Here is a 21,489-nt window from a genome sequence, read left to right as displayed (position 1 = left end):
GATCGCACCATACCACTTTCGCAATTCATAACCATGCCCCACCACTTGCACCATACCAAGCTCGCAGTTGCACCCGATCAGTCTCGTAGTTGCACCCAATCAAATTCGCATTCTCTTTCTTACACCTGTACATGCATGTTCTCCAGGTCTTCGAGCAGCTGGACTGCAAGGTCTTCGTCCCCTTCCTGCATGTTGTAGTGATGCTCTCGCCCAAGTATCTCGCCATTGATGGACCTGATCAAGTTCCTGTTGACCTCCCTGATCCATGACGTGACCATGCCTGGTGTGACGGTGTTGGCGCTTGCTCTGATGGCATTCAAGAGGCTCTCGGTGTTCTTGTATTCTTCCTTTGAGAGTCGAGGCTTGATGAGAGCAAAATGCCACTCTGCAGCATTGAGAAAGGGCGAGTAAGGTGGCAGGAAGACGCACTCATGGATGCTTTCCTGGAAGACCTGGCGAACGTCGGCTGTTTTGTGAATGGTCGCATTATCAAGGATGATCTGCCGTCGATGCTGCAGCTTTGGGAAGACTCTCTCCTTGAGGAACCACGCAAAGAGCTTCCCTGTAGTTGATGCTTGATATGCAAAGTCGGCAACCACACCTTCTGCCCCGATAGCTGCAATGTACGAGATGTTTTGGCCCTTGTCTGAAGGCACAATCCTGATCGCTCGATCGCCACGCTTTGCACGGCCATATGAGACATGCTGATGAAGATTGAATCCAGACTCGTCAATGTAGATGGCGTTGAACAAGCTGGAACCGCTATCAACATAGTCCTGAGCCCACTCTTTGCGAGCCTGAATGCGAGAAGGCTTGTTGTAGTCAGCTGGTTCAACTCGAAGAAGCTTCAAGGTGTATTGCAGCTTGGTGTTGATGGCGCGATGGATACTGGTGATCGACGGCAGCTTGTCAAAGGTGAATGCCCTCTTCATGTCGTTGTGAATGTCGGCAAGGCGGATATCAGACTTGTTGTCGAGCTTAGACTGGATCCAATCAAGGTGTTCATTGGTCAAGACAGGCTCCCGGTTCCCGCCCATCTTCTTCGGCTCTACATGTCCAGTTTCTTTGTAATGCTGGATGAAACTGCGAGCAGTGGTGTATGGGACCATGAGACGGCGAGAGGCTTCAGCAACAGACATGTTCTGCTTGTTGATTGCCTCCAGGAGCTTTGTCCTGGTCTCAAGAGAAAGCGTCTTTGACTTTGAGCGAGGCATGGTGATGGTGGGCAGGAGAAGCAATGAAGATCTTCATTCAACTACGAGATTGATGGGGTGCAACTACGAACATGGGTGGGTGCAACTACGAGCTTGATATGGTGCAAATGATGATGCATGGTTATGAATTGCGAAAGTGGTATGGTGCGATCTACGAAAGCAATTGAAAAAGAGGATACATCTGCGGCCATAGAACCTTGAAAGCACCGCATCCCGTCCGATCTGCGAAGTTAAGCAAGGTATCGCCTAGTCAGTACTGCGGTGGGGGACCACGCGGGAATCCTGGGTGCTGCAGTTCCTTTTTCTCTTTTTGCCGGTTTTGTAGGAGTGCCTGGCTGATTGACAGGTCTAGGCACAGTGACCTAGCGGTGCAGGAACACGCTGCCGTTCCCGTGCTGCGCCAAGACTTCTTTTGTCCAAAAAACAGGGGAGCAGCAGGCGGCGATTTCTTTTCGTGACGATGCAGAACGTGGGCCTGCGATTGCGAAGTGCACTCGGTTGTCGGTGGGGTCCGATGATACGATCCTGACCCCCTCGTGATCAATTCGGGAACAAGTGATCCCACGCCATGCCTGGTCTATTGAGGGTCGGCACATTCCGAAAGCGAAGCGGGGGCGCAAATGCGTCGATGCCGCCGAGCTCCAACCGAACATACACTGGACCCGAGCGATGGACCCCGATAGCAGAGCTGCCGGGAACAGCACTGCCTTTGATCTAGGCACAGACGAAGGAGGGTGAGGACCCGCCGTATCACAACGGGAAGCAGCTGCAAGGTTCGGTGGTTAAACTTTGGGACGCTGCAGCTTCGGAAAGATGCGATTTGTGACCATTTATCGCGCTCCCGAGGCTGGACTGTTTTCTTTTTCGGCGCCCGATGCAACAATGGACGGGCTTAGCAAGCATACCGGTCACATCACCGTGCCTCGCAGTCGCACCCACCGATAGCAAACGGAGTCGACCCAATCCAAAATTCCACCACGGCACGACCCTCGGTCACCAGCACCCTTGATTCAACACCTCCGGCCGACGAGGTCTCACCAACCACCACCATCCCTGCACCTGTGAACGCTGCCAGTGTTTGCTAGCTAGACATCGCTCAGCAACAACGCAACGCCGCGTGCAGCTCGGATCGGCTCGGCGGCTAAACATCTTTTCATATCATATCCGCCCCTTGACACTCGTTGCCAACCCACGACCGCAACGCCACGGGATTGCTCACCTTGCAGCTTCACGCTTTCATAACACCGAAGCACAGCGCTCTTCTTCGGCTGTCTTCCGACGCTCAGTCATCACATCGGCACCTCCGGCAGCATATCAATCTCGGTCTCTCGTCCTTGCTCCATCGGTAGTGCCGACACCGACTTCTGACCCGACCTGACCCGACCATATCCATGCATCCTCGTCGTCATTCCGACCCAAGCCGGCTCCGACTCAGCTGCGCCCGTCTCTCCACCAGCCTAGACAGCTTCCACGACCCAGGCGCCGCGATCTCGCGCGCCTAAGCCCCATCGCCCATCATGGCAAAAGCCTTCAACCCCTTCGAGGTCACGCCCGTCCACATCGCCTACGTCGGCCTCGGACTCTTCATCTGCATCTTCTCCTACCTCTCCCTCTTCATCAAGGAGCGCCTCTACCTCGGCGAGGCTCCCATCGCTGCCGCCTTTGGCATCATCGTCGGCCCCGTCGCCATCGGCCTCTTCAACCCGGCAGCATGGGGCAGCGAGGATGGCGTCACCCCGGGCGGCCCCACCACCGACGACATCACCCTCGAAATCATGCGCGTCACCATCGCCCTCTCCGTCTTTGCCATCGGCGTCGAGTTGCCCAAAAAGTACCTCCTCCGCCACTGGAAGTCCATCGCCATCCTCCTCGGCCCCGTCATGGCGTGGGGCTGGCTCATCACCGCCTGCTTCATCTATGCCCTCATCCCGGGCCTCGACTTTCTCAACTCGCTCGTCGTCGCCGCCTGCGTCTCCCCCACCGACCCCATCTTGGCCCAGGCCGTCGTCGGTGGTCCCTGGGCCGAGAAGCACGTCCCCGCCCACGTCCGTCACATGCTCATGTGCGAGTCCGGCTGCAATGACGGCGCCGCCTTCCCCTTCCTTTACCTCGCTCTCTACCTCACCCAGAACCGCGACAACCCAAAACACGCCATAGCAGAGTGGTTCTACGAGACTTGGGCGTACGAGATCATCCTCGGCACCATCCTCGGCGCCCTGATCGGCTACCTCGCGCGCAAGTTCATGCGTTTCTCCGAGCGCAACAAACTCATCGATCGAGAGTCCTTCGTCGCCCAGTACATCTCGCTCGCCATCGCCAGTATGGGCGTCAATGTGCTGCTCGGCTCCGACGACCTGCTTGCCGCGTTTGCTTGCGGTACCGCCTTCGCCTGGGACGGTTGGTTCACAAAGCAGACCGAGGACTCCAACTTCTCCAACATCGTCGATCTGCTCTTCAACATCGCCACTTTCATCTACATCGGCGCCCTCATTCCCTGGCACGACTTTGTCGACGGCACCATCGGCCTCTCCATCTGGCGCCTCATCGTCCTTACCATTTGCGTCCTCCTCACAAAGCGCATCCCCATCATCCTCGCCCTCTGGAAGTTCATCCCAGACATCAAGACCTTCCGCGAGGCCATCTTCTGCGGCCACTTTGGGCCCATGGGCGTCGGTGCCATCTTCATCGCCACCCTCGGTCGCACGCTGATGCCCGAGGAGGTTCCCGAGCCACCTGAATCCACGAACGACGTGCTCGCGCTCACCATCCAACCCATCGTCTACTTCTTCGTCCTCTGCTCCATCCTCGTGCACGGCTTCACCATCCCCTTCTTCGCCTTCGGCAAGAATGCACGCAAGCGCGCCCACACCCTCACGCGAACGTGGAGTCGCAACCCGTCCATGCGGGACGACGAGCCATCGTGGATGAGCCGTGTTCGTCGCGTCAGGTCCGGCGAGGATATCATCATCAACCACGACGACATCAGCGCCGACAAGATGTCCGCACAGCAGCTCGCCATGATCGGCCGCGGCGCCATCGGCGGCTACCGTGAAGACGAACTGCGACGCGAGAGCAGCAACGACGAGAACTCGGCAACCGCCGCTGGAGGCTCCTCGAGCGATAGCCAAGATGCCGAGCCGCCGTTTGTCGGGCTCCTCAACGCTCGCACCGAGCGCGACCTCGAAAAGGCCGAAGGTCTCGGCTCCGAGTACAACGAGAAGCTCGCCGACGACGAAGCAGACGAAAGCAGCAGCGGTGCCACCAGACGGCACCTCTGCAAGGACATTGACGGCATCGAAGACTGGGAGGGCAGCGACGAAGAAGCGTGTCCAGCCGCCGACTATCTTGGCGACGATTGCATCGAGATGCGCAGGTATCGGGAGCGCGTGCAGGCCAAGAAGGAGGAGAAGCTTGCACGTCAACGCAGCCAGAGGCAGAGCGCCGAAGAGGCGGAAAGGGTCCGCGCTTCGCAAGAAGAGCAAGATCTCGGCGAAGCACCGATGGACCGAGACATCATCTGCGGCCGCATCGGGCCCGAGGACGAGGACGAAGCTTGTCGCAAAGATCGCGAAGGGCAGGCTCATTCGCACCACGACTCGAAGCGACGAAGCACCGACTCTGCAGCCGCCAAAGACGACGACGACGACACTTGGCCCAAGGTCCGCAGCTGGGTCGAGGGCCACAAGCTCGTGCTCGAGTACCAGAAGAGCTACTCGGACGATCCCGACGTGCAAGTCATCCCGCTCACGGACGCCGAGCGCTCTGCCCTCGAGGCGTCCGACACGCCCGCGCAAGACTGGGTGCGTGCGAACCACGACGAGCTGGCGTGCTTCCTGGGCGACAACAATCACGCATCCTGGAACGCTTCCGAGGCCATCTCGAGGCTGCTGGAGAACAAGGTGCCCAATTGGTGGCCCACCAAGAACAAGAAGCACTACGTCAAGGCTGAGGTGCCCAAGGAAGAGACGGCGGCGGAGCGCGACGAGCGCGTCAACCTCATGTACGGCGCCATGACGTGGGCGCAGGGCCACCGTGAGCACCAGGACGACCTGCCGCTCCGCTCCTCGCGCAGACAGACATCCATCTCTCCAGCACGCTACGCGGACACCGATATTCACCACACACCTGCTGTGGTCAGAACGCTGCACGACGATGGGCATGGAGGTCGTCCGATCGGTCCCGAGGACTCGTCTGTTCCTCCCGGCAGCACCAGTGCGCAGGACAGCGAGGTAGAACGGTCTGCTAGTGGTGGTTCAGGCCCAGGCGGCCGGCCATCTCATTCCAGCAGGCGGGTCAGTGCTGCGAGACGCGGCAACCTGCGCAAGAAGGTGCTGTGCGGCCAGATCGGCCTGTCCGGCAGGCGCCGGTCGACGAGCTCACAGCCGGAGCTGGAAGAGGACGACGAGGAGTCCGAGATTCTCGATGACGAAGGCGGCAGCGGTCCAACGGCCGAGTCCGAGTCTGTAGCGGACAGCTCGCGCTCCACGCCATCGGCAGGTGCAGGATACACGACGCCGCGCGTGATGATCTCGGAGCCTGCATCGCCGCAGCCGACGCGCGAGAAAGACGCGCACCGCATGAGCCCCGCGTCGAGCTTCCTGGGGCTGGGCAAGGGCAAGAGCAAGAGCAAGGGCCGGGGCGACGACAAGTTCTTTCCGCGCTCCTCGTCTGCGGGTGCCGGTCTTGCGGCTCCGTACCGGTCGTCGCCCGGGGCGAGCATCAGCAGCAGTCCGATCCTCAAAGCGACGGCTCCCGGTTCGAGGCTGGGATCGAGTGGGCGTGATGCTGAGCACGCGCATTCGCGAAGTTCGTCGGTGCAGTGGCTGGATATAGCCGACCGCACGCACGATCACCACGCCGGCGCACGGGAGCCGATCAACAAGGCAGGTGCCGACGCATTTGCGCAGCGATCCAAGACATATTCCGGCTCGTCGGGTCGAGAACTGACGCGCGATGCGCGCGTGTACAATCTGGACAGCGACGACGAGGACGCGAGTAGTGACGACGAGAAGCGGCACGGCGGGTTGGGTATCCGCGATGGTATGAACCGCATCGGTGCGTTCTTTTCGAACTTCACTGCGCCCAAGGGCGAGGGGATGGGCAATCCGGGCCCCACGTCGCATCCGCACCTCTTCCCGACACGATCGCGCGACGATGCGGGGGGGAGGGAAGAGAGGAGGTCGCCGGTGGCAAGTCGGTCGCTGAGAAGGCAGGTGACGAATGACGAGCTGGATGCGTTGGCACTCCCGCCCGCCGAGGCGCCTGCGGAGTTGGGACCACCGAGGAGAAGCGCCACGGGCGCGAGTGCGGGTAGTCGCGGGTCGACACGATCGGGTGCAGAGGGTGCCACTCCACGCGTGCTGCTGGATCTGCCCAACGACGACGGGCCGCCCGTCTCACCGGGCTCACCTGCGCACAAGTAGCAGTGCAAAACCTCATTTCTACATCATCGGAACTTTGGACTTGTTCATTCTTTATCTGCGCGTGCGCGTGTGGGGGGTGTGCCTTAAGTGAAGAGGATGAGTGCGATGGTGTATCCGTTCCCAGCAGCGATACCTGCGATGCTGGCGACGATGAGCGGGAATGGGTAGGTTTGCCAGGGGCTATTTGAGTCGAGCGCGAGGGTTGCCGTTGCAAGCAAGGATGTGGCGATGCTGAAGAGGGGTGGGTAGAAGAGTGGCCACAAGAACGAGGGTGATGGATTGGCGCCAAGCAGCTTCTGCACAAAGCCTGTGTTCGAAGCCGCGATATGGATCGTTGGCAGCAGAAGCAGTGCTAGATGCGTTGCTAGTGTTGCTGATTGTTTCCAATGGGACGTTAACGGTGCGCCACCCACCAACATCACCGCGAATATCGCCAGTGCAGTAAGCGGTAAAGACAGCAGCAACGATGCCGAGACTGCCTCCAACTGGCGAATGAAACTCGGCACCTGAAACTCCACCTTAACTTTCTCCTTCTTCTCCTTCAAACCTTCAACCAGCTGCTGGTGATGATGCGTCGCACCTTGGGTGTAGGCGTTGAGACGGGCGGTAAACCAGGCCTGAATAACAAGTGTCCCGAACAAACTCTTGATCCCTGCTGCCAAAAACCTTTCTGCCCCAACATCGTCCTTGGCCAGTAGAGAAAGGTAGTTGCGCTTATCCCAAAGCGAGTTCTTATAGTGCGCATTCAGACACGGCTCCGTAAGCAGCACAAATCCAACCACCAAACATCCCCCCTGCAACAGCAGCAACAACACGAGTGAGGCCCGATTATACACCCACCTTCTCCCCCGAACCACAGATGCAGGTTTAGATGCAGGAGTCGATGGCGCAGAGGTGGATGCAGCAACGGGTCGCGGAATCGTTTGCCGCGGTTTAGGACCCATCGTTACAGCAGCGAACCAAGGTCAAGAAGATGTGGTGGGAATGCGAGAATGATGTGCACGGCTGGTCAGTGCGTGTTTGCCCAAAAACCATGCGCTCCGAACCCCGAATCCCGAATTTTTCAGCCTCCACCTGTCAAGCATGGCTCAAACCCACCATCCAAACTCTTTGATCGATGCAGTCTCAAACAGAGGCTCGCCGTTGATACAGAGCTTGGCGTGTCAGCTGGATCTGCGGTCGTCACGCAAACTTGAACTTCTTCCGATGTGAAACGACGGCGCAGATCAAAGAGGGCATATTTGGTATTGCAGACGCATTCACATGACGATTGGCGCATTCATGGCTGAGTGAAGGATAGGGGACGAGGGCTTTAAGGGTGACGGCCGCGTTAAAACTCGTCCTTGGCGCGCGCGGTGGCCTTGGCAGCCGAGGCGCTCGCCTGGCTGGCGGCACCCGAGGCGCTGACGCTGGCGTGCGCGGCGGCCTGCTCGCCCTTGCCGAGGATGTCCTGGACGCCAAAGTAGGCCTGGCGGACGCCGTCCTTGATGTAGCTGAAGATGCCGCGGTGGCCGGTGTAGCGCGCGCGCATCTCGCGCAGCAGCTGGTCGCGCTTCTTGGGGATCGCCTCGAGCGGCATGCCGCTGCTGCGCAGGTACTCGCGCAGCCGGGCGTCGCTCCAGTCGACGTACTCGCGCGCCGAGGTGGCCACGTCGTTGCCGTGCTTCTGCGCGAGCGCGAGCAGCTCGTCGCGCTTGGCCTGCGCGTCCGACTTGAGCCAGCCGTTGGAGATGAGCCACGAGCGCAGGTCGCTGTCGCTCCAGCTGCCCCACACCTCGTCGTGCGCCGAGGTGTAGTGCTTGCGCACGAGGTCGAGGTAGTCGTCGCGCTTCGCCTGGAAGTTCGACTTGATGTAGCCGTTCTTGACGAGCCATGCGCGCAGCTCGCTGTCGCTCCACGTGTCGTAGACGTGCTCGGTGCCCGTGGTGTAGTAGTCCTTGGCGAGCGCGAGGTACTCGTCGCGCGTCTTCTGGGCGGGCGAGCGGATGATGCCGTGGTCGACGAGCCAGTTGTGCAGGTAGCTGTCCGAGAGCGCCTCGTAGGGCGCGTTGACCGTGGCGCGGTACGTGTCGCGCATCGAGGCGAGCAGCTCGTCGCGCGTCGCCTGCGTCTTGGTCTTGATGACGCCCTTGGACTCGAGGTAGGAGCGCAGGTCGTTGTCGTTCCAGGTGGAGTAGACGTAGTCGGTGCTGTCGTCGATCGCCTTGGCGACGGTCTGCGACGCCTGGGCGTAGGCGGAGCTGCCGCTCTTGGAGGCGGCGCTGAGCACCGAGTTGCCCGACTTGCTGGCGGCGGTGGCGGCGCTCTTGGCCGACTTGCTGACGTCCGAGGCGCCGGGGGCGTTCTTGCTCACGCTCGAGGCGGAAGCCTGCGCATCCTTGCCGAGGCTCGTAGCGGAAGCCGAGGCGGTCGAGGCGTAGGCGGCAGCCTGGGAGCCGAGCGAGGCGGCGGAGCGCGAGAGGGGATAGTAGAGATCGGTAAGTGCCATGCTCGATGCCGACTGGGCAGCTTGTGCGGCGTGGGAGCTTACTGCGGATTGCACCGAAGCCGCAGCGCTCGAGGCCGAGTTGAGCTGCTGCGACGCGGCCGTCTTGACGGCGCCGGAGCCGGAGGATGCAGAGGAGACGAGCTTGTCGTAGTCCTGGACGGCGAGCTGGCGCAGCTTCTCGCCGGTGGTGTAGGGAGCGATGATGCCGCGGTCGAGCAGGTAGGTGCGCAGGTCGGATCTGTAAAGACGTGAGGAAGAATGTGGGTCAGCTCGGTCTGATTCAAAGCTTCATCGAGACAGCAAGATGAGCTCACTCGGACCAGGTGGCAAAGGCCGAGTCAAAGGCCTTGCTTCCGCCCTTGGTGAAGTCCTGGAGCCAGTCGGCCTGGGCAGGCTGAGGCGCGGTGGCGAGTGCGATGCACAGCGCGAGCAAGCCGGCAGAGATGAAGCTAGGCTTGACCATCGTGAACGTTTGTCGAGAGGGAGACTTCCGATGGATGAGGGTGGAGAGAGAAAGAAGATGGTGGTGGCACGAAGAGGAGGAGGAGGGCAAGGCTCAGCGAGTGGAAGGGCAAAGAGCTTGGAGCCTGAATTGGGCTGGGCGAGCGGGCCAGAACCGAACGGGATGTGACGAGCGGGAAGTAGCGACTGCGGAATGTGATTCTCACGTTGGGTGTGTGGTGACACTGGACAATGGCTTGGAAGAGGCGGAAGAGGCAGCGGTGTGGGAATCATCATCGTCATCGTCCGAGGAGCTTCAAATTCCGTCACCGACCAAAGCGTCGCCGCCGCTCTCTGCGTGGCTCGCGCGCTGGTCTTGGACCCTAGCAAGGCGCCCATGCGTCCATCCATCCATGCCGCACCTCCAGTCAGCTCGGCAGCACCGATGCCTTCCGCCTCGTCGTCACGCCACGTCGGCACCCAATTCCGCCATCACAGTGTGAGAGAGACCGCTGTGGTACGGATGAGCCGACGCGTGTCACGCTTCCAATCACACTCTGTCGCCGCTGCACGCCGGAAGTCTGGGATGTCTGCGATCCATCCGGACGGACGGCGGGGCGGAACCATCAAAAATTGCCAGGGAGCCAGAGAGGTGGAGGCATCTTTCCTTTTGTCCGGGGTTGCACGTTCGTCGGGAAAAGAGTTCTAAGCGAGTCAAGAGCCGCGTCGGTCGACGTGCGGGGTGACTGTCCGCGACGTCATCAGGCTGCCAGTCCTGCAGCCTTGGCCCTCGACCACCAAGCTTGGACCCAGCTGACTCACGGCGCAATTCTCTTCGCTTTCAGTCTGCGAGATCACGTTGCCCGCCTCTCGGTAAGGCGCGTGAAGTCGACGTGGAACCCTCTCGGCGAGCTCTGCTTCCCAGCTCGTGGACAGGCCCAGACTCGAGCATGGAAAAGAAAGCTCACGATGGCGGCACGCGTCAGACCCTTTGGATCACCCTGTCCTCGAAACTCAAATTTTTCTTCCTGTGGTTGTGTTTGGGGCCCGCCCTAACAACTTCATTCTTTCGCGCTCAAGGTTGCATCGGCCGGTCTGCATAAAAGTCCAACCGAAGATCGTCTCAAGAGGCAGTTCTGATGCTCAGCACAAACTTGCACCGACAGAAGTAAGCCGGGCGAGATAGATCGATGGAGGTCAATAGTACAGATGCAAGTGCGTCGTCGGTGTTGGATAGCAGGGACGGCGGGTATATGTGAGAAGACGGCGGGAGCTGTGCAAGCAAGCACTCGAGGACTCGATCACGACGTGGCTGCTGTGGCTGCATGGTTGGCGGCTGTTCCGATGGTGGTGCCTTCTACTTCCTCTGTTGTTGCGTTGCGGTAGATGCAGAGCGATCAAGGTGCGAAAGGTCAAGTCAGCAAACGCACGCAGCGATCTGGGCTCGAACCTGATCGGCCACTACTTACCCCACGGACGACGACACGACGGACAGCCGTCGTTGTCCTGCAGCCACTTCATGATGCAGTGCAGATGGAACTCGTGGCTGCACTTGCCGAATACTGTTTTCAGCCAGAGTCGGATGGGCCGAATGACCAACGTCAGTAGGATTGCGCTGCGTTCCGCTGGGTTCTGCCATGGCAGTGCGACTTACGTAGCGGACAACTGTCGCCGGGCTCCTTGCAGCTTGCACAGCAGCCATCAAAGTTGCTCTGGCAGATACCGCAGATGTCGTCTGGATCCTTGACGTCCCACACTAGAGCAGCATCGACCAAGCAGACACAGCAAGATGCGACTGTCAGTAAAGTTCCATGGCTGCTATTGCAACAGACTCGGACAAGTCGACTTACACCAGTAGGCCACAGCATTCCACGACTTGACCTTGACCTTCATAGCGAGTGCATCCGCGAGGAGAAGAAGCCAAAGCTGCCAAGGTCTGTCGAAGCAAAGCTTTGTGGTGGACAGACGCAAGTAACACACTGCGATCAAGTCCTGCTGAGCCCAAAATTCTCTCATTCGCGCCCGAGCCAAACACCAACAGCAGAGGCGCGGCTGGCTGGACGCGTGAAGAGCGGCTACGCCTCCACATGCACACTCGAGCTCTGCTGGCCTCCCCAAGCCGCGCGCTGCAGGGCCCTGCCAATTGGACCCTGACTGGCGAGACTGGCGAGATACAGTAGAACGTGCTGCACCGCCTGCGCTCTGGCCATGCTTGCCCACATCCACTTGCCCACCTCTCGACCTGTTCATCCCCATCCACCGTCATCCACCTCGCAGCTTCCTTCAGCTAGTCACATCGCAAACTCTGATGTCGAGCCCCATCTTTGGCTCGTTGCCGTCCTCGGGCGCCACAGCTACGGATGTGCGTCATCGCTCGTCGTCCTTCGGCGCTCCCCGCCTCGATCTGGTGCTGCGTCCCTCGCTCGGTCTGGGTCCGTTCAAGCTAGGCCACTCGCTTTGGCATGTGCTCAACTACCTACGCTCGCAGCAGTCGCTCTTCCCACACATCAACATCGTCTACGACGAAACCGCGCCGCGTCTCTCTCCCATCGTCGTCACCATCCAGCCCAGCTTACACCTCATCTTTCACGCCACCACCCAGCGTCTCATCCTCATCACGCTCGAGAACCTCGACACAGCCGCATCTTCACATTCACGTAATGGCTCTCCGTCCGCCCCAACATCTCCGTCGCCAAGCTCGGAGCCAAGCCATCGCCCCGTCAACCTCTTCTACAACGGCAAGCTGATCTACGCCAGCGGCACCGCCAGGTCACAGCACGTGGTGCTCAACCGATCCACCCTCCACCAGATCCTTGGTCCCACCTATCCCGGACGCTCCGAATCATCTTATGTTGCATCAGAAAGCCTCGTCGCCCTCGCGTACGGTCGCAAGGACGCACAACACCTCCAGAGCCGCACCGAATTCCTCCTCACCTATCCCGGCCTCGCATTCTGCTTTGCGCTCAAGTCCGACGCGCCAAAGGCAGCCGAGGTGGACAAGTTGCAGCCTGTATCGTCGATTCACGTCTTCTCGGGCAGCGACCCTGACGTTCCTCAAGATGTACTCGTGGCGCCCTCTCCCGATCAGGGCTCGAGCGATGCCGGTGCACCTGGTCGCTCGCACAAGCCAGGCACACTCTCACCCACCGCAGCACTCGGCGACTATGCGCAGCTCAACAGCGAGCGCGATCGCGCAGCCCTCGATGTCGAGGCGATCTATGTGGGTGCACCCGTGCTCCTGCAGGCCGACATCACGCCCGGCAAAAGCGTCGCTTTGCACTTTGCCAAGACCGGTGCGTCCCGGACGCCATCCCCGCTGCCCGGAGGTGGTGGCACGGGCGCAGCAGCCACCGAAGCGCCGGTTGGCAACGTGGTGGAGCTGATGCTGGGAGTAACGACGCCTCAAGATGCGCTGTGCGATCTAGGCCAACCCCAGCGCATATTCTACAAGGAGGACGACAGAATGAGGATCCATGGCGGAAGCACACATCGAGGTGCGGAAGGTCAGACGAGAGGAGCGGCGGCGGGGGCTCGGGAAGGATCCGAAAACAGCACGGCTACGGACGAATCTTTTGCAGCGTCTCATGATCTCGACGGTAAGTCATCGACACATGTTGCTTGTGAGAACGGGGCTGCTTTGGACGTGCGAGCTGACCTTGCCTTGTGCTTTTTTCCAGACTCGGCGTTCTTCTACAACTACTTTGACCTTGGCATCGATCTTTTGTTTTCCAAGCAGACGATGCGTATGCCGAGCGGCGCCGAGGTGTACGGTGCGGCGGCATTGGGACAGGCGCGGCTGGAAAAGGTGGTGTGCCACACCAACGTGCCCGGCGACGCACTATTTCAGCGCTACAACCGGTGCCCCTGGCGCGTCATTCGCGACGTCGCCAACAAGACCGCCAACGCCAAGTCGGAGGCAGCTTTCTCGTTTGAAGATCACTTTGACAGCACGCTCAGCAAGGGCCAGGACGACCGGGGGATGGAGCTGGATCGTGGCACGTCGGCTGAGCTGCGCGGCAGCGGTGCGAACCAGCGTCGATCCATGGCGGCGCTGCACGCCAAGTCGACGGCACTGGATGGCAGTCCCGAGCGCGACGGTGCGTCAGGCGAGCTGCTCATCGATCTAAGCACGCGACTCGTCGGTCGAGACGGCATGGTGATCGAAGTCGCCAAGGACGGATCCATGGTCGGCGTAGTAGTCTTCTAGAACCGGCAACATCAATCCAATCGAAGGTCTGGAACAATTTAAGGTTGAGATTGCGCCCAATTTCCAAGAAGTGAGAGACTGGAGGGTTGATTTACTGCATGTATTTGGTGGGACGGGGAAGGTCTGCCAGTCGTTTGGAGAGTTGAAAAGGTCAGCACAAGGCGGTCGGATGAAGAGGGGGTGGGAGGGAAGGATGCCTTACCGATGACTTGTTTCTTGACGTCGAGCACTTCATCATGAATACCATCGACGATCTTCTTGAGCTCGAGACGGTTCTTTTCGAATTCGGCCCTGGAGGCCGCCTGCGAACCGAGCGACTTGAGATCGGCCTCGAGCTTGTTGAGCCTCTGCAGGTGGGTGGTGATCTTCTCGGTGCTCGACTGGAGTTCCTCCACCGAGGCGAGCATGAGGTTGCTGGCGGCATTGTACTCCTTGAGCAGATACGCATATCCGTAAGCTGAAGCGATACCAAACCCGAACAGGAAGCCGAGCACGCCACCACGCACCGAGCCGACGGGGCGACGGATGGTGGGCGATCCGACTACGATGGGCGCCGAGGGTGCAGAGGGTGCAGAGGGCAGGGAGGCCTTAGCGGATTGGGCGGTCGACTTGATGGTGCCTTGGGCTTCTTTGAGTGCGCCCTTGGCCTCGCCCAGGCCTTCCTTGGCGGCTCCGCGGGCGGTCGCGGCGGCTTCCGACACGGCAGCCTGCGTGGACGCAAAGCGCACACCGAGGCGAGAAGCAGCTCGTGCAGCAGTGAACATTGTGATGCAGCGCAAAGGGTGTGTGATGTCGGGATGGGGAAGTGGAGCAGCAAGGGCATGCGCAAGTGGCCCGAGTGGAGACGATCGGCGGCCGACCGACGTGCCAAAGCGCCGCCGATTCTTCTCATCGCACGCCGGCACCTTCCGATTTTTTCGCGTAATTTGTATGATAGTAGAGTGTAACATGCTCAAAGAAAGCGTCCGGAAATATCTCGGAGCGCAGATCGCCGCGGATCAGAACATGCCGCGCGGCAATGTAACCGACGCCGCATACAGCCAACATGCAAGCCTACCCAACCTTCCCTCCACCATCTCTTCCTCCATCTCCATCACCCTCCTTAGACCAAAGACTCACGCAACGGCATCTGTTTATCCACAAGTGAGTCGAGCCATGGCGTCACGAGCCTCTCCGCGGCCATCGAGCCTGCGCTCGTCCGCCTCCACATCCGACGGCATCGACCCGATCCAGGAAGAAGTCGTCTCCACCGACGGCCACGTCTCGGCGCCCACCGAACGCTCGCCCCTCCTCCCGCATCCAGCTCCCGCGCAATCGCCAAAGCCCAGACTGGCTCGCAACCCGATCCTTGTGCTGCTCGCCATCTTTGCGTTTGCCGTAGCCATGTCCGTGGTGCTCAAGACGCTGCTCGGCGAGTTCGACGATGCCTCGGACGGCGATCCCGACACGGGCCACCCACCAGGCACAGACCCCCGCGGACGTCGCCATCCAGCCGTGCTCGCGACCGGAAGCAAGGCAGGTGTGGCTACTGAGAACCAGCTGTGCAGCCAGATCGGTCTGGATGTGCTGCTCGAGCACGGCACCGCTGTGGACGCGGCCGTGGCATCGACGCTCTGCGTCGGTGTGCTCAACATGTTCAGCTCCGGTATCGGCGGCGGAGGGTTTATGATCGTGCGCGATCCGACAAAGTGCTATGGTCGAGATGCCGGTGCGGATTGCGCAGAGCATATGACGATCGATTTTAGGGAGACCGCACCCGCGGCGGCCAACAAGACCATGTACGTCGGGCGCGTGCCTCGAGCGCAGTTTGGCGGCCTGGCTGTCGGCGTTCCCGGCGAACTGCGGGGATTGGAGGAGGCACATAGGAGGTGGGGGAGGCTGCCGTGGAAGCGGCTCGTGCAGCCGTCGATCGAGCTCGCGCGCTCCGCCAAGGTGTCCAAGGAACTCGCGCGCCGGCTGGTGTGGTTTGGCGGGTTCATGCTCGACGACCCCGTGTGGCGCGAGGTGTTTGTCAACCCAGAAACCGGCGAGCTGCTGAAGGAGGGCGACTCGATTCATCGACACGCATACGCACGCACGCTCCAGTCCATCGCCGACCATGGACCCGACGCCTTCTACACGGGCCCCATCGCGAACCATCTCGTCAACACAACCCAGAAAAACGGCGGCATCCTCACCCTCGACGATATGGCTGCATACAAGGTCGTAGTCCAGCCGGCGCTGCGGGGGTCCTGGCTGGGCAAGAGGATCTATACCACGCATGCGCCCACATCGGGTCCCGTGGTGCTGTCGATCCTGAACATGCTCTCGCTCATCCCCGACTTCGCCACGACCGGACCGACGAGTGTCAACCTGCACCGGTTCGTCGAGACGCTCAAGTTCGGTTTCGGTCAGCGCACCGAGCTTGCGGACCCTGCCTTTGTCTCCGACCAGGACCGCAAGCGGATGGCTGAGATTCCGACCATGGAGGAGGCGCAACGCATCGTGCCGAATATTACAGACGACCGTACACATGCGCTCGACTACTACCACCCGAAGTTCGACATTGTCGCCGATCACGGTACCATGCATCTGTCGATCCTCGATGCGCACGGCATGGCTGTGGCCGTCACGTCGACTGTCAACCTCATCTTTGGCTCGCGTGTCATGGACCGCGAAACAGGCGTGATCCTCAACGACGAAATGGACGACACCTCGACTCCGGGCGTGCCGAACGCTTTCGGTCTAGCACCTTCGCCGTTCAACTATCCCGAGCCGCGAAAGCGACCGCTCTCGTCGACATGCCCAACGATCGTCGAGACCGAGGATGGAGAGGTTGAGATGGTGCTGGGAGGGTCTGGAGGCAGCAGGATCTTCAGCGCGGTGCTCCAGACCCTCTTCAACTATGTGCTGTGGGGCATGGATTTGTCGCAGGCCATCGAGGCGCCCAGGTTGCACCACCAGCTCCTGCCGACGCAGCTCAGTGTAGAGACGGGGTACAGCAACAAGAGTCTCGCTGGATTGCTGGGGAGAGGCCACGAGGTGGCGTGGTTGGACATCGATTTGGGCGTGGCAGAGGTCCAGGCTGTCGCGGCGACCAGGCGCGGAAGACATAGGAAGGTGTTTGCCGCCAGCGACTCGCGCAAAGGCGGCATCGCTGTCGCCGTCTAGATCAAAGCACTTTCCGCAATGCCAAGGAGTTTCACCCCGTTTTCGACTGGGTCTCATGAGGAGTTGTTCGATTGAAAGAGGTTCGGTGGTATTACTGGTGAGAAGTGTTGAGCATCGCTCGGAATCGGTCTTGCCCCGAAGGTTGCGCGGCCGGCTCCACCTGCATATCGTCTTCGGCCTGCTGGGCTGGTGCAACGGCGTGGGTGATTGGGGCAAAGGCGCGCGCACGTCCACGGCCTCTTCCGCGCGATGCGCGCGGTACAAACGCCAATGCATGTGGCTCCTGCTTGGGCGCTGGCTCGTCCATCGCCACTACATCCAGCGGCTGATCCGCATACCGCACCTCGCCCGTCTGTGCCAGCAGCACCGCCTTACCCGCATCCGCCTGGTTTCCAAACGCCACCACCGCACTCCTTCCCTCTCCCGGTGTCCACAGTACCTGTGCCACACTCCCCAGACCCACAGCCTGCTCGAGTGCCTGCTGGATCAACGCCTCCTGCGCATCCTCTGGCAACCCCTGCACGCGCACACTGCGCGTCCTGCGTTCGGCCACATCCTCCCTTCTATGCGGTTTGGCCCCATGTGCACTGCGGTGCTCGGCCATAGTGACCGCGATCGTCTTGCCTCTCCACTTGGTCGAGTTGAGCTCGCGCATAGCCCGCTGCGCCTCGAGCGCATTCTCGAAATCGACAAACCCAATCCCCCTCAGCGACCCCTCGGGCGTGCGCAGCAGACGGACGCCAGTCACCTTGCCGTACGCCTCAAAGTACGTGCGCATGTCGTCGTCGGTGATGTTGCGTGCAAAGCCCGACACGAACAGCTCGTGCGCATTCTCCACCGCGTCCGTCCGCGCCTTGCGCCGGCTCGGATCAGAGTGCGCCACACTCATCCGTCGTCCCTCCGCCACCTCGCTTCCATCCAGCGCTGCAACCGCCGCAGACGCAGACGAGGGCGTCGTGTACTGCACGTAGCAGAACCGCCGCGTAGTCACGAAGCGCTTGCTCGGCCAGCGCACGTTGAACACCAGCCCGTGTGCGCCGAATGCCGAACGCACGTCGGCGTCCGTCCACTCCTCCGCAAAGTTCGTCACGAACAGCGTACATTTCCATCCGATGTGCACCGATACGTGCGTGGCGCCCAGCGGTTTGCCGTGGCGCGTGAGCGCCGAAGCGGCTCCAGAGGCGTCGGCAAACTCGACTAGCGCAGCCGCTTCCGACGTTCCGTCGTGGCGCGTGAGCACGGTCGGGCCAGATAGCTCCACGATGCGCCCGCAGCCGCGCAGCAGCGACCGCACAGCCTGTGCGTCGGTCGACGGCTCCAGCCCAGCGACGAGCACCGAACAGTGCTCCCGATCGCGCGCCGGCGCCGACTCTTCGCCCGTGCGTGTCTTCTTCTGCTCCGCTGCGCCCTCCCCTCCGGCTGCGGCCGTGTCGTCGGCACGTGTCGCCATGGGCGCATCGGCAATCGGCGTGTCTTCGAGCACCACATCGTCGTCCGCTTTGCGCTTGCCCGCACTCGTACTGCTCGGCTGCTGCGGTGCTTCGACCTGCATCGCGGTGCCATCCGTACCGTTGGCCGCAGCCCCATTCTCCGCCACTCCACCCTGGGCATAGCCGTACTGGGCGTACGACGCGTACCAGGCCTCGAGTGCACGCTGCCTCTCCGCACGAGCCTTGGTCTCGGCATGCTCGATCTCCTCGATCGAGCCGTACTGATGCTCGAGCTGGAGCCAGTCGTTCAGCAGCGCCTGATACTCGGCCGCATCCTCGCCGGCGCCCTGTGCGTGCCTGCGCTCCACCTTCGACGCGCCGGCCTTGAGCCAGCCGCGTGCCTTGCGCGCATCGAAGCGGCGCAGCCAGTACGCCGCCGCCTCGCGGTACACGAGCAGGTTGTCTGGCTGCTGCGTCACGGCCGTCTGCCACACCTGCTCCGCCAGCTCGTTGAATCCCGCGCCGCCCTCGGACGCAGGCCCGCCCATGGCATGCACCGCGCGCTCCACCCAGTTGACCGTGACGCGCTCGAGCTGCAGACTCGTGTCGTACTGCCCTTCGCCTGCCTCGGCGACCTTGCCGAGCGCATAGCTGAGCAGCGCGTAGATCTCGGTGAACTTGTCCATGTCGTGCGCCGGATCCATGTCGAGCTCCGCGCCCGCCTTAACCACAAGCTCGTACGTGGCCAGCTCGCGCTCGCAGTCGACGCGCGCCAGCGTCAGATCCGTGAGCTCGGCTGCAGTGAGCGAGAGCGCACCCGGCGTGGCGACTCGTTCGAACAGCTGCTCCACCTGCGCACGCGAACGTCGGAAGCGCGCCGAGCTGCGCATGAGTGCCGCGTGCAGACTCACCGCTGTCGGCAGGCAGTGCACCGCGCGCGTGCACACGTCCATCACCAACGACGCGTCCGGATGCGTGCCCGAAGTGAGCAGCGCGATGTAGTCGAGCCACAGGTCGGTCGCGAGCGACAGACGCTCGCCCAGAAGCTGCTCCTCCTGCTGCGTGCGTGCTGCGCGCTCCGCATTGCTAAGGCGCTTCCATTGTTTCGACGACTGCGCTGCACCGTCCAGGTCACCGGCGTAATAGACCAGCTCTTCGCGATGCGTAGTGGGCGGATGCAGGCCAAACACAGCGATCAGGCGCTCGTACAGCGCACACGCCAGGTCCAGCTCTGTGTGGGCCGTCCGGTCTTTCGACCGTGCCGCACGCTTTGCCCGACCAGTCTGCCAGCGAAGGTACGGCTTGCAGTACGTCGCAAAGCTATCCACATCCTGCCTGGATCCGGGCACGTGCAACGATCCGCTGGCCAGGAGCGGCGTTAGCGCATCTTCAAACTGCTCGCGCTGTCGCAGCATGCTCCTCGACTCGGCGACGAGTGTGTTTGCAGCCGACATCTCGGACTCGTACTGGTGTGGCGGCAGGTGCTGCGTGACGAACTGCGAGAATGCCTGGAAGGTGTCGTCGATCGCAGCGTGAGGCACCTTGAGCCGGGCCAGGTAGACCTGTCGTACCGCCTCCACCTGCTGATCGCGCGCAATGTGGGGCGAGTTGAGCAGCGCCTCCTCAAATGCAAGATACGGCCTCCAAACCGATTGAGACTCTTGCAGCTGGTAGGCGCACTTGGCGTACGCTTCTCGCAGGCGCGACCGTACTGCGTCGAGTCCACAAACCGCTTCCCATGCGCTTGCATGGCTGGCGTCGGTGGACAATGCGGGTAGCGACTGTACGACGTAGGCACCGCTCAAAGTGTCGAATGTGGGACACGATTCGAGGCTGGTCCACTTGAGAGCGGGGTCGGAAACCTTTGCGGCCGATGACGACGGATCATCAGCCAAGGCTGGCGTTGCGGCGACTTCGACGCCGTTGATGCGAGAGAAATACGCGAGTACAAGGCTGATATACCGCACAATGAGATGCCGGCTCTGATACTGCAATGTGGCGTTCTTGTGGAGCTCGAATAGCGCATGGAGCGCCTCGGAATTGAGCGGAGCTGACGCGGCTGCGAGGCGTGATTCGAGTGCGAGATAGAGATCCCAGTCATGTGGGAGCAGCGCACCGAGTCCCGCAGCATTCCGATAGTGCTGAAGCAGCTCGATGATTGTGTTGAGGCGCTGCGCTGGATCAGACCCTCCTGCACTTCGTGCTGCGGTCTGCAGATGGATGAAGCGATCCCGGTGCGCAGCCGGGCGCAGCGTTGTCAAAGCCACCTGCGCATCAGCTTCAGGAACAAGCGACATCTCGGACCGAGTTTGCGGGCTTCGCAAGTGGTCGCCGCTCGTTATGTGATGAGATGCAGATGATGGCAGTGGTGAGAAGAAGCGATCCGCACCTCCACCGGATTGACCTGTGCGTTGAGCATTTTTGTTGATTTTCCGACTTCCGGCTGCCGGCTGCCCGTCAACAAAAAACAAATCGAGAAAAAAAAAAAGTGAATAAAGCGAAACAAAAACGGCGTCCAAATCATGATGCTAAAGTGTCGACATCGGCTGACGCTGTTGAGGGTGGCTGGTATGAAGGTGTCAAGCGACCGAGATGCAGCGCCACAAACGCACCGAAGGATGAGAAGCAAACGGGGATCGAGGAAGCCATATGGCGCCTCGCTCTTCTCGATCTTCGATTCTTCTGTGCTGTCTCCACATTTCATACAGTAAAGCGAGCAAACGGCAAAGTCTCGCCGGACCCAAATCGTGGTGCAGCGCTGCCTATCATAGCGTCTATCTCGCTTGACTCCGAGTTTAGCACGGCTGCGGCGCTCGGTCAGATTTGTACCGGCACAAGAAGCCCGGACGAGCATCAATGGCTCCAACTCATGTGATATGACATGCCCTCTGCGGGACTGCTCAACTTGACCTCATTGCGCTTCAACCAGCGAGGTGATGGTACAGCCGTGTAGTCCCCACCACCTTGCTTGGTTCCTTCGATCGTGTCGTCAACGACCTAAGATATAAAGGGGTGCCAGTCTCGCGACTCTCTTCTCTCGCTTTGCCACCATTCAGCAAAGATGACGTCTCAACGCTTCGTCTGGTTTCTTTTATGATTGCTTTTCGCCACCCTCTTTGTCGGGCTGGTGTCGTGC

At 60.8% G+C, this 21,489-nt stretch overlaps 9 protein-coding genes across 9 annotated transcripts; 3 read left to right on the top strand and 6 right to left on the bottom strand.

Annotated features, from left to right (window-relative positions):
- Positions 1-119: 119 nt before the first annotated feature.
- On the bottom strand, positions 120-1,214 carry PAN0_004c2305 (transposase; the record flags this gene model as incomplete). The annotated part of the gene is made up of 1 exon (XM_014802250.1): positions 120-1,214. The coding sequence occupies one exon, from the start codon at positions 1,212-1,214 to the stop codon at positions 120-122; it is 1,095 nt and encodes a 364-aa protein (XP_014657736.1).
- Positions 1,215-2,731: 1,517 nt separating this feature from the next.
- Positions 2,732-6,637, top strand: PAN0_004d2304 (uncharacterized protein; the record flags this gene model as incomplete). The annotated part of the gene is made up of 1 exon (XM_014802249.1): positions 2,732-6,637. One exon carries the CDS (start codon positions 2,732-2,734, stop codon positions 6,635-6,637), a length of 3,906 nt encoding a protein of 1,301 aa, XP_014657735.1.
- Positions 6,638-6,720: 83 nt separating this feature from the next.
- On the bottom strand, positions 6,721-7,581 carry PAN0_004c2303 (uncharacterized protein; the record flags this gene model as incomplete). Its single annotated transcript, XM_014802248.1, has 2 exons — positions 6,721-7,368; positions 7,492-7,581. The coding sequence occupies 2 exons, from the start codon at positions 7,579-7,581 to the stop codon at positions 6,721-6,723; spliced, it is 738 nt and encodes a 245-aa protein (XP_014657734.1).
- A 386-nt stretch (positions 7,582-7,967) lies between these two features.
- On the bottom strand, positions 7,968-9,588 carry PAN0_004c2302 (uncharacterized protein; the record flags this gene model as incomplete). Its single annotated transcript, XM_014802247.1, has 2 exons — positions 7,968-9,363; positions 9,440-9,588. 2 exons carry the CDS (start codon positions 9,586-9,588, stop codon positions 7,968-7,970), a joined length of 1,545 nt encoding a protein of 514 aa, XP_014657733.1.
- Positions 9,589-10,867: 1,279 nt separating this feature from the next.
- PAN0_004c2301 (uncharacterized protein) lies at positions 10,868-11,459 on the bottom strand (the record flags this gene model as incomplete). Its single annotated transcript, XM_014802246.1, has 4 exons — positions 10,868-10,932; positions 11,036-11,128; positions 11,221-11,322; positions 11,417-11,459. 4 exons carry the CDS (start codon positions 11,457-11,459, stop codon positions 10,868-10,870), a joined length of 303 nt encoding a protein of 100 aa, XP_014657732.1.
- A 415-nt stretch (positions 11,460-11,874) lies between these two features.
- PAN0_004d2300 (UPF0183-domain-containing protein) lies at positions 11,875-13,773 on the top strand (the record flags this gene model as incomplete). Its single annotated transcript, XM_014802245.1, has 2 exons — positions 11,875-13,162; positions 13,244-13,773. The coding sequence occupies 2 exons, from the start codon at positions 11,875-11,877 to the stop codon at positions 13,771-13,773; spliced, it is 1,818 nt and encodes a 605-aa protein (XP_014657731.1).
- A 91-nt stretch (positions 13,774-13,864) lies between these two features.
- PAN0_004c2299 (uncharacterized protein) lies at positions 13,865-14,537 on the bottom strand (the record flags this gene model as incomplete). The annotated part of the gene is made up of 2 exons (XM_014802244.1): positions 13,865-13,896; positions 13,976-14,537. The coding sequence occupies 2 exons, from the start codon at positions 14,535-14,537 to the stop codon at positions 13,865-13,867; spliced, it is 594 nt and encodes a 197-aa protein (XP_014657730.1).
- A 184-nt stretch (positions 14,538-14,721) lies between these two features.
- On the top strand, positions 14,722-16,923 carry PAN0_004d2298 (gamma-glutamyltranspeptidase; the record flags this gene model as incomplete). Its single annotated transcript, XM_014802243.1, has 1 exon — positions 14,722-16,923. The coding sequence occupies one exon, from the start codon at positions 14,722-14,724 to the stop codon at positions 16,921-16,923; it is 2,202 nt and encodes a 733-aa protein (XP_014657729.1).
- Positions 16,924-17,014: 91 nt separating this feature from the next.
- Positions 17,015-20,650, bottom strand: PAN0_004c2297 (RNA-binding protein Prp24; the record flags this gene model as incomplete). Its single annotated transcript, XM_014802242.1, has 1 exon — positions 17,015-20,650. One exon carries the CDS (start codon positions 20,648-20,650, stop codon positions 17,015-17,017), a length of 3,636 nt encoding a protein of 1,211 aa, XP_014657728.1.
- Positions 20,651-21,489: the final 839 nt, after the last annotated feature.

Source organism: Moesziomyces antarcticus (assembly GCF_000747765.1).
Source record: "Moesziomyces antarcticus DNA, scaffold: scaffold_v10004, strain JCM 10317, whole genome shotgun sequence".
NCBI classification, from domain to species: domain Eukaryota; kingdom Fungi; phylum Basidiomycota; class Ustilaginomycetes; order Ustilaginales; family Ustilaginaceae; genus Moesziomyces; species Moesziomyces antarcticus.
This window is presented reverse-complemented; position numbering and strand designations above follow the sequence as displayed.